This window comes from Gallinula chloropus (assembly GCF_964237585.1).
Source record: "Gallinula chloropus genome assembly, chromosome: 3".
NCBI lineage: Eukaryota > Metazoa > Chordata > Aves > Gruiformes > Rallidae > Gallinula > Gallinula chloropus.
Window position 1 is genome coordinate 22,890,034 of NC_140087.1, and position 12,095 is coordinate 22,902,128.

At 40.2% G+C, this 12,095-nt stretch overlaps 1 protein-coding gene across 1 annotated transcript in view; it reads left to right on the forward strand.

The window, feature by feature from the left end:
- Nucleotides 1-12,095, forward strand: part of EYA4 (EYA transcriptional coactivator and phosphatase 4) — a 152,274-nt gene that overhangs the window by 78,222 nt on the left and 61,957 nt on the right. The window contains exon 3 of the mRNA XM_084262506.1: nt 1,605-1,654. Coding sequence (XP_084118632.1) covers nt 1,605-1,654 — 50 coding nt within the window. The remainder of the gene's footprint in view (nt 1-1,604; nt 1,655-12,095) is intronic.

A 12,095-nucleotide genomic window follows, 5' to 3' on the forward strand; every position in this document is an offset into this window, starting at 1 on the left:
GTGAGGGAGCCCTGGGACAGGCTGCCCAGCGGGGTTGTGGAGTCTCCTTCTCTGGAGATATTCAAGATCTGTCTGGATGCCTACCTTTGTGATCTGTCCTAAGGAACCTGCTTTGGCAGGGGGGTTGGACCCAATGATCTCTTGAGGTCCCTTCCAACCCCTACTATTCTATTCTGTGATTCTGTGTGTGGTCATATGTCTCTGTGCAACTCTGCAACTACCATGTCCATGGAGCATCACAGTAAGAATGGTGAAGAAGCAGTACAAGAGAAAGGAGATAAATTAACAGTGATGAAACTGAATGACTGTATAAGTTGAGGAAAGTTTTTTTAGTAAAAATCAAGCAAGATCCTTTGCATTTGCTGCATCTCTTAGTGTTTTGGATAATACCCATTGCAATAGTAAAGATTGCTTTAAGTTATCATCATTGGGAAATTTTCATTATTGCTGCTGAAAACTGGTTTCTGTGAATGACCATGTATGCAACTGCATTGTGTTTCCAGTATCTAGAGGGCAGCTGAAGACACCTGTGTGTTACATTGCACGGCATTCAGTTGAGGTGGTTAGGAAAAATATTTAGTGTTAGCCTAATCCTTTTTCTGTTGGAATTGGTGACTGTTTTGCCAATAACTTCAGTAGAAATGCTTTTATGTACCAAAAATGTATAAAAGAATCTCTTGATGCAACGCACTCTGAAAGCCTGTCACTGAACACTGGCTGGTTGTAATAGGAATGCTCTTTGTACTGTGTCAGTCACAGCAAGCGAGGCTGAGTGACTATGATGTTTTTAGGTGGCTTTACGAATGGAGTTTTGAAGCCTCCCACAAAGCCCTGGATTCTCCATTAGCACACAACCAAGCAAAATATTTTTTTCTCTCCTGCAAGTACAAGAAATTTAGATTACCAGAAGGTACAATTAAATTTTTGGAGGAAATCCTGACTATCCCAAGGAGATACCTAGTATGCAAGGGAACAGTTTTCTATTTTTATTTGAAAATTATGGATTTTTCCCACTTTTAATTACCTAACAGTGATGTATTGCAGAGATTAATATGAAAGTTGAAATACTTTTTATGTAGTTATATATTGCAGGTATGTGGAAATGGTGTATGTGTTCTTTGATGCATTAGAAAATACAGTTAACATACAGTTAGCAAATTCACAAAATGAAAATTAACATATGAATTGTTTCGCTTTGCCCCAGAATCTGGTGTTTATTATTGTGAGCTTTAGCAGGAAACAGAAGCAGTATCAATTGGGAAAACTTTCCTTTATCGAGCTGAGAACAGCATAGCTTTCTGGTTTCGAAGTGGGGAACCTGGCTCTTTGGTTTCTTTGTTCCTCGTTAGGCTACTCCCAAGCTATTTTAGCCGAACATTTTACATACTAATGGAGCCTGGGGAAGTGCAGTTGGCAGCTGTTCGTGGGATAATAATGAAACACACTGTTTAGTACTGCATACTGCTGCTGTAAAATGCGGGAAGTATTTTATAGCGATCATGGTGAGCAGAGCTGGATCCACTTTAAGCTCTCTAAGTGCGTGAACCGTGAGCGAGGAAGTTGTGTTTCAAGTGAGAGTAACAGGCCCTCGTTTGCTTTTGCAGGTAAAGAAACCGTGTACAGAGTCAGATGGTTCAGAGCCGCAGAATCCCAGGTATGGTACCGGAGAGCATGTGCTGACTGACGGCAGGGCGGTGGCGGGGCGCGAGGCGGAGGCGTAGCGTCAGAGCGCGAGAGACCTCTCTAGCGAAGAGCGAATGGTTGGATCGCTTTTTATGGGTTTCCATTTGGAAGGGCTTTGGGGTTTTATTTTCCCTTTTCCCAGTTAAAGATGCGAGCTAGCATCTAAGTTGTTGAGTTTAGATGGTGCAATAATGCTGAACTGTCATCCTCAATTAAAAAAAAAAATTAAAATTCTATTAATTACTGTAGGGAAATATCTGTAAACAAATTACATTTTCTTTGTTCATTCTTTTTCTACATACCAGAGTCTAGAATTTAACTGATAATACAGCTCATTTGGGGAAATTCACCTTTATCAAAATGGCTTTGTTCTCACTCATAAAAAACATGCCATTGTGTTCCTACATTGGATAGGCCATACATTCTTCATAAAGAAACTTTTCCAATTAGTCTGGTAATTTCATGGACAGGAACAACTGGATTTACTTTCCATGTTTTGCATGTATATGTACAAGTATGTATAAATTTGAGCAGGCAGAGTAGTAATTTTTTTAGATGTGTCATCAAGTGTCCTTCTTCCTGCTGATTAGTAAGATCTTGAGCAACAGTGGATGATTTTCTTCAAGTTTTGTGGCTTGAAGTGCTTTTGTCTTTGTCTTGATTCTATTTAGATGACCTATTTCAGTTTCACAAAAGTTCAGGAGCTTTAACTGGGAGGGGAGAGCCACAAAATATTGTGATTAAAACTAAGAAAAGCAAAGTCATTCAAGGCGGGCTCACAAATCCCATCCTTAACTGTCTTTGTGCTGCTGTTGCAGCAGGATCCTCTGAACATCACCTGCAACATCAAAGGCCAGTGTAATAGCCTGTGGCTTGAGCCACGATGTGCAACATCTGGATTTCTTTTTTGTTTTTTCACATCAGTTGCTAATGCATCCTTTCATTTGGTTCAGTAAGAACTGAATGTATGTAAGGGTATACAAAATATGATGTCCAAAGACGATTCCAGTTAATTCAGTAGCAGTTTTGCCCTGGACTTCAGCAGAGGCATGTTTTGCCCTTTGGTCTTCATTTAATAACTTCTAAAAGAAAAAATGTATCTGTTGTGTTGCTGCTTTGGATAAAAATTTATTATAACAGTCACTGTCTTTCCAAGCACTTGGATGACCCGGAGAATCCCAACTTAGCTTAGGGAAGTCTGTAGTTTAAAGTGTCTTGCTTCCCCAAATGAGATTTGTAAGATGAAGTCCATAGTCCATAGTAGGTTCATTAGACTGCGATGTCCCAACAAACCTGAGGACCCAGAATACAATGTACTGCTATCACCTTGTCACGTGAGGGCACGTTTTTGTGAGCTGTAGCTCTTCATACCAAATCTGAGGAACAGGATACCTTTTTTTTTTCCCCCAAGCGCGCGAGGGAACCCATGTTACAAACAGTCAGTCTGGAGGCTAAATCTGGTACTTTGTTTTTTGTAAGGTGCATTTTCAAAGAAGAATGCTTTTCATTTTGATCTCCATAGCCTCAGTTTGAGGATATATCAGCTACAGTTGGGAGTAAAGCTCTTGGCCTGAGCATGTGCGACGCTGTGTAGACAGCCTGGAGTAGGGTTTTGTTGGTCAGGTCTGGATTTGTGATGCGACTGGGTCTCGCAGGGGAATCTCTGGCAGAGCTTTGGCTGGAGTAGCGCTAGAGGGCACCGCGCGGCACATAAAACTTTTAAAGCCTGGAGCAAGGTAATTCTTCTCTAAACAAGGCTTAAGTGAAAACATTGCACGTAAAGTGAAACATCAGCATAAAAATGAATGCTGGAGACACACAGCCTTGCAGAATAGCTCCTGGCTTGGGACCTAAGGCCAATATCATTCATTTATTTAGCTAGCTTTATAGTCTGTTGGTTTTGGATTTGAAACTATTACAATAAATGCAGATGGAAAGTGTTTTTACAGTAGGGAAGTAATTAAATTGGGTGTGGGAACTTTGTCAGGAGAATTCTTGGAGTGACATGTGTGTATCAGCAGATTCTTTGTCTTGCTTGGCCTTGGTTTGTCTTTTAGTAAGAAACATTCAAACTGCAGATGTGACTAGTAAATTTTTTGAAGGGAATTTACTAACCTATGCAGCGTATCACAAAAAATGCTTTCCAGAAGTATCTGGTAAAAATGGACTATTGCCAGCATTTATTTATAGAAAATGGTTGTGATCTTGACAGACAGGTAAGCTGCATAGACGGAAAGGGAACAGTAGTTAAGAACTGAAGTCATGGCGTGGATGGGTGAACTGTAAACACAAAAGGGAACACGCATGACTCTTCAGTATCTCTGCCACAGATTTTGATTCACAAATGACTTTGTCTTACAAATTTTGTCAAAGTTTCTTGGGAATTATCCTGCCAATTCCCTGTGAGCTGGTTATGAACACTTCCTTTTATCCCCAAGCATTTGGATACTATACCTAAATGGTGGTATTATACCTAATCCTGGTAGTGTCGTGGCTGCACCAATATTATGGCATTTTTTCTTCCTAATTTTTTAATAAAAATTAAATTCACCCTGCAAATCTGGAGAGCCATCCAGTAATAAGAAATGCTTACAGCCTTCTGGAGCTGCTGGTGTGTGAGACGGAGGCAGTACACAGTTGGAACTAGCTAACCATCGTGCTACAGGTCTGAACGAGATAGGAGTGACATGCATGTGTGACAACTCTGGCACTCTGGCCCTGTATCAAATTCACTAGCAAGCTTAGGAAGAAATGTTCTTGTATTCAGAGCTTATAAACATGCATTGCTCTTAGTTTTCTTATATGACAGGTATACTTTAAAATAGTACCAATCATAAGTGTGCTGAACAGCTCCTACATTGAATTCAATGTTGTGGTGGCTTGACCCTGTCTGGAGGCCAGATGCTCACCAAAGTCACTCTATCACTTCCCTTTTCAGCTGGACAGGGGAGAAAATAGATATTGAGAGGCTTAGGAGTCAAGATAAGGGCAGAGAGAGATCACCCTGCAATTAGTGTCATGGGCAGAACAGACTAAACATGGACTGGAAAAAAAAAAAAAAGAAAATCATCTAACACACACAGCCTCATACTCCAAGACCTTGCTGTGGAAATGTGTAAAAGACCAAAATATATGTGATTCTGAAGTCTGGTAAAATGATAAATACCGAGTCCCAGACCCCTGCTCGCACTAATACTGTGCAGCACGTTTGGATTGGCTGCTCATCTCAGGGCAGCATCTTTCTTTGAGACTACAGACTGCTTGATGGACACATCTCTGCTACCCCCCAAAGCTCTTAGATCAAAGGAATTGAGAACTGACAACAAATACTGGGGTTTCTAGGCGATAAAATTAAATCAGGAGGGGAGAAATGAGGGGAGGGAGAGAAAGTCCTTGCAAGTGGAAATTTATCTGGGTCATCTGCTGCTTCCTCAAAGTGCACTGATTATAGGAAAAAAAATCGTGCTTTTTACTCTCTGGAGAGGGTAGGAGTCTGAAGAGGAATGAGGGTTTTTTTCTGACAGCTAACACACATTTTCTTTTTTTTTCCTGGAAGGGTAATGGAAAATGGCCATATATTTTGTATACTTTTCCTCATTAAACTGTCATCTTTACATTGTGAAGATGTTATCTGTGGGAGAAGAAAGAGAGAACTCAAAGATTTTAACAATTAGTTTTGTAAGCTAGGGATGAAAGTTAGCAGACAAATTAACTTGTGAAAATACATTGTGGTGTCAAAAAGACATCACTTGTGTATTCATGGAAGGGCAATGGATCTTCGCTTTGGTAAGTTAAAGCCAAGTCCTGTGGACTAAGAAGCACTCCATTCTTGTTTTCTTGTTGTATAACTGTTACTGCAAGCCTGTGGATCTAATATCTCAAGCTATATACAGTCTTCCTGACTTGGCTTTTCCTTTATATACTCTCCTTTTATTATTTCTCAAATCAAAAGAAAGAGAAAAGAAACCACTCTTAAGCAAACCCCCCAAAACTTTGTCAGATGCTGTAAGAACATTACATTATAGCTGTTGTGTTAGCACCAGCTAGACAAAGGCTGTTCGTATGTATTACTCAACTACAAATTCACCAGTGATGATCACAGGTAAATACTGAATCATATGCACAGTTGCATATCATATGCCAGATAAGCAAGCCATCCAGGAAAGGACAGTGGGATTTTTTTTTTCATGTGTTGAAAAGAGGTCTCCGATATTTCAATTCAATAGGGGTTTCAGGGAGGCCCGTAGCGTAGATTGCAGCTGTTCATCAGATGATCGCTGTTCTGTTCTTCCACACCCACACTTCTTCACAGCGCACTACAGAGTATGATTTTAGTGATACGAATTCCTGAGTCTGTTCCTCCATCTTAAAAGTCTCTCTTAAAACTTCTGAATGTGTTTTTGTATTTTCCCATTTTGATGCCTACTTACAGTTTTTCATTGGAGAGGATATAGAGTGTGCATACATGTTTTTAATGTATTTGTAAGCAAATAGATGACATTAAATGCAGTGAGAACTACCACAGCTTTTACATTCAGTTCACTGGAACAAGGTCTGTTGTCTCTGCAATTCAGGGGCACTGTTGCGAATGTGATGATCACTATTCATACTGTACCTGAGCTGTGCTAATACTGCATGAGTGCATGACTGAGCAATGTTTCCATGGGCATCCATATATTTAACAAAAATGAAAAGGAGAATAAGGTGTGTCTTCTACACAACCTTCTAGACAACCAGATCATCAAAAGTTTTTTGATCTCAGCAGTTCAGACTATGTAAAATACGTCTCTTTCACTAATTCCCTCAACGAGACCTTCACAGTCTTATCTCGGGATGATGATGATGGTTGATTCTCTCAGTTGTATATTGGCTTTATTTTAATAGCATGCAATATTCCATTTTTACCAGATCATGGTTTACCAGATCTAACATTGAGAACTCCTCAACCCAAACCCAAGGTTTACAGGCATCTGACAGGTTCTGCGATGAAGCTGTCATGCCTTTCCCATGACTGCTTGAAGACAGATGACCCACTGCATACCCATTCCTGGGAGAGTGAGACCAGCAGTTCATTCATTCGCAGTTCAGGAGATGAACAACAAATGTTTATTGTTGCATGGTGATGAGGAGCTTTATGTTTGAGTTGCCAGGCAAGAAAAGCCAGCAATAGCTATGGAAATTGTCACTTAGGTTTAAGCAATTATAAATAGAAAAAATTAGTCCTGTTTGTGTATTAAAAACGGGCAAGGTCAAACTACCGAGCTTTAGTATGTGTTTTTAAGCCACGTTATGCTCCCTCATGTACGTCTCATCCATGTCTTAGAAGCTTTTTTTAGAAGGTAAGCATTGTTTGGGAATCGTATGTAGCTTATCTTGGCTAGAGGGTAATGCAAATGCTTTTCTGAATCAGGAGTGGTGTAGCTCCACTGTATCTCACACTGACTGATCATAATGATGTGATGAATGGGCTTCACTTGAGGACATGAGATACTGAGAGGACTCTGACTTAGGCACTGAAGGTGAGATTCATCTCACCCTGAAGTAGATACGTAAGGTAGGCGCTTCTGAGATGCCATGCATCTGATCTTTCTATTGACTGTGAAAACGGCTTACTGTGTCGCTCTTCACCCGAGCAATCATGCAGACTCAACCAGCAATCCCCTGTTGCACTGCTGATTTATTACAGGAAGACCAGCTAGATACACAACATAAGCAAAGGAAACAAAAGCGTTTATTTTGATTGTACAGATTCTGCTTTTCTCCAGAACTGTTCAGTTCCAGAAGGCAATACATGCAATAATAAAATGATTCTTTAGCCAGGAAGAAAATATATTGTAACTAGCTGCTAGCATTTCTTGGGTTTGGGGCACACTATAAAGAACACATACTGAAACACAAAATTCTGAAAAGACAGAATAAATAAAGTTGAAATTGAAAGATTGCCACAAGTAACTTTAAGAAAATGGAAGAAAAAATCCAGTCAACAGGAGGGAGTATATGTCTGTCAGAATACAGCATTCCTGTCAGTGAGGCCACTGTAGTTATAAACACTTCACCTGAGAGAAATCCTGAGCAGGATGACACCCAGACTTCTCAGTCAAGGCAGTGGCTGGCAAAAAAAGCTTAGCACAATTTTCCAATTCTAAAATAGCTACAGTGGGGAATAAGATTTCCCATAAAGGCCACGTTCTAGAGAATGTCTTATACAAATCTGTTGCTTATTAAAGGTTTGGTGCACATACTTAGTCTGCCTGCTGCGTGGTGGTTTGAGTCAATCAAAATAATGCCGTTAGTGAGATGGCTGTGCAGATACGTGTGACTGAGTGACACACAGCATCCATGGCCGTCGCACAACAGTCGCCACAAGAAGTGTGTTGCCTTGCTGTGGATGTTGTCTTCTTGGGCAGTGCAAGTCTCTCCTATTTTTAGAGCAGGCTGTGTGGTGTCGCTCTGCCCTCTCTGTGCTGATGTTCTCATTCGTTAACTTTAGAAATTCAGTCTTCTGATTACCCGGGGCCTACTGAAGCTGGTCACTGTCTGCCCGTTGGTTTTTGTTGGCTCTGGATCAAGCCCCCAAAGAGTTCTAAAAATATATTCAATATGTTTACAGAAATTACAATCATCTATTTAGAGTGCAAACACATGGTAACTGATGACATCACAGGGAAGTATTCGAATGGTTCATATTAACATACCCTGTGGCTTTAACAATAAAATTAATGTATTTTTTTATATTTCAAGTCTGTTACAAATTCCTGTGGATTTTTTTAATTGTTTTTGTTGGGTTTTTTAATTGGGCATAAAATATTTTCTACTATATTAATACTACTTTCTCTGGGTGATCCCAATGCCACATCATGTCAGAGTTAAGACTTCAATTAACATGAATCAGTAGTGAGTCAGACTTTAGAATAAACAAACGCAACAAAACCAAGCACTTTTTGGAAAATTATATCACCTTATTGAAAAAAAAAAGGATAGAGAAGATTTCAGTGTTTTAGTAGAAGTAATTGGGAGATTTTGAAGCTACCCATAAGTGCAAGTGCATAATCTTTTTGTCTGATGTCACATAATATAAAAGATAAGAGCTTTCTAGTATGAATTTGTGCTTCTGGAATGCAAGAACAAACCACCACTAATGATTAAAATCCTATTTTAAAAATAGAGAAAATCTAATACATCTGGAAATCAGGTAACATCTCTGAGAAAGAGGGAAGCATGCTGTTGTAACAGGTCTGAGTTTATTGTTAACTGTTGGCAGGAATATGCCCTATTTATGAGATAGAGGAGATAACATAAAATGCTGTGTAGTGCATGCTGCAATGGAATAATTTAAATTTTAAACATCTATTTTATTGGTTGTCTTGCTAGAAACACGCTGTCATTCCTGTTTGTTTAGGTATATTTTTAAAGTGGATAAAATCCAATTGAATAATGGCTTGAACCACCAACTCTTAAAATACTTCACGACTGCTTATTTTTTCTGTTTTCACTCAACAAATACATGCATTAAAATGCAGTTGGTATTTTACACATATTTATTCCTTGTATATAACTTCTATCTTACATACCTTAAACATATCCTAAACATTAGGCTGTTGAATGAGAGCTATTCCACTTGGTACAAGTATTACATATTTCCTTGAGTGGGGATTTGAACCACAGTATCCTGTAACCAGCACACAAAAATCTAGTCCCTTTTGCTCTCCTGGACTAGTTGGTGAGAAAATTTTCCATCAGCTTGAGTAATTCCTACTTTATACACTGCTGTTACATGAACAATGGTGGTGACTCCCAGGATACTTCTGTGTCCACATCTGTTTCAGAGTCTTCTCATCATTCTTCCTTCCATATGCCCTTCCTCAGAGAACGATTTAATGTGAATGTTTGTGGTTCACTGTGAGGAGGACTGGAACCACCCCATATATTTGTATAATTAATAGTTTTGACAAAGTTCCCTGTGATTTTTGAACCAACCCAAGAGTGCAAGTTATTTAGCAGCCCCCAGACACCAAACTACCCTCACACATGCTGAACTACTCTTACATGTATTTTGCCATGATAGGCAATGGGATGGTGAGGGCCCTTCAACCTAAATGGGAAAATGCTGGGAAAAGCTGGCATAAATTAAGCTCTGCAGCTGTATCAATAACTAAGTATTAATGGCAGTTAAGAGCCAAAGTCACTCCCAACACCTAAAACCAGAAAAGGGACTACTGAAGAACTGAATAGAGGGCAGCAAAAGCTTCCGGAATTTCATCTGTAAGAAGCACGTTGAAAACAACTTCCTCATAGTAATAACTTTAAATCAGGATTGGCAACCCATAGACAAAAATGCACACTGACAATTTAACATGAATATTAAAATCAAAGATTCCTGAAAGCACACTGAAATAATTGATGTAATCCAGCAGTCATCATTTCAGAACAATTTCTTACCAGCACAGGTACAGCAGCATGCAGTGCAGTTCTTCCGTCGCTGTCTCCCAGCCCCTTTGTCACCCCTTTAATACGGGAGTGATGTTGTACAGTATAACTTGGCAACCACATGCTGCCACCCGGCAGAAATGATAGCACTGTATGTCCTACTGCCTTTACTACTGGGTGAACAGGTGATGCAATGTAATGCATCTGCTGATGGCAGAGGGTGAGTGTAGTCTTGAGGCCATTTGCAAGGATGCTGTCATTATCCCCATCTGCTTTCTTGAGCTGATGCTGCATGTGTATGGAGGGAGCAGGACTGAAGCCATCCCAGGGGCTTAGTGGGCACATGGTTGCTACTCATCTATTTTGGACAATTGGATACCCGTGTAGGTGAGCGGCCCAGCGTCCTCTCCACTGCATGTTGATGGCTTGCTTCTGTCAGGTCACAGTGTGGGCACTGGTAGTCCAACATACAGCCTTAAGCTGTAGCCAGTTGCATAGATAGATGGTATTTAAGTTCACGTTTATGCATGTTCTTCACGCTGCATCATAGACCAGCCAGTGCTGATTAGCTCACAGCAAAGTGGGTTTGGGTTAGCACACATCAGTCTGGCAGTCACTGGCCTAGCTGAAATGAATTTCTGTGTCAAGTGAGTATGTTGCTGCTCAGCAAAGCGGGTGGGCAAGGTCTGAGCAATTGGCCTTTTGAAGGTTGGCACTGACTCTCAGAGCCAGCATTCACGATACCCCCCCTTCCCCTCTCTGTTCTTTCTCCCTACCCACCCCCACATTTTGACTCATTTATACTGAATCTGGTGATCCCCTAAGTCATGGTACTTTCAAAGTGCACTAGTCTTCCTGGATTTTAAAGAGAAGTAAAAGATGTCCATGTAATTCTGTATCAAATAATGTAGCGATCAGAATCCAACTTTTCTGAACCTTGAGGAGTGTCTTGGGATGGGGCAAATATTACTTTGCGTGAATGAAGATAACCTAAGATTATACCTGCAAGTATTTTTACTTAATCCAGGGGGTTCTTAGCACCTCATCCTAGACATGAATTGGATTTTGAGCCATAAAAAGACAGTGTTGCTTCTTCAAGTGCAGCACATGCAATCACAATGAGAAGGAGCTCTTGTTTCTTTCTTTCTCCCTCGGTCTATTTTTTGCTCTGTCATATCACATTACAGCAGTACACAGGAGAACTAATTCAGAGTCTGTTCCAGTGTCTTTGACCTCTTGGATACTCCAAATATATTTTACCGTTGGTGAGACTGAATAGTCAAAGTATTTGGTTCCACCTACTTTGCACTTCAAATCCAGTTCAAAAGAGTCCTAGAAGAATGCAGACATTAAAAGTTAACGGGCCATTTATGTCCAAATCCCCCTATTCCAAGACTGGTACAGGTTACTTTTTAAATTAATCACTTTTAAGAGTAAGTTCTTGGCTAGGTATTTCACAGCCTATTCAGACACATTTTAAATACCGTGAGTCAGCCCATGTACTCGGTAAGCGTTTAACTAGCCCCTTGCAGTTGGTATGCTGTGCTAGTATTAAACATGCCAAAAAGCACATTTTTGCCATCCTAGTGTACCCTGGCCAGTCTTTAGAAAAAAGAAAAGTAGGGCAGAAGAAAAGAATGGACACAAAAAGTCCCTATAAAAAGAGACCACATGCAAATAAACTTTTTGCGAGTTTGCAGTTTTCTAACATCTGCATCTTCCACGTGTTATGCACACACGTGAGTTAAAACTGTTAGCATTTCAGACTTGGTCTCCTCTCTTTATGTTAAGGAAGCGTTATCAGAGTGTGATTCTGTGCTCCAGCTCTCTCCACACGTAGCTTAGTCTGAGCACCAGTCATCGTCGTCCTCCTCTGGGAACAGAAGTCTGAGGATACAGATGACAAGTAGGGAAAGAGACTCCTCCACAAGCAGCATCTGGCTCTTTGGCAGATTTGTCAGGCACTTCTGCTAATGGGATCGGAT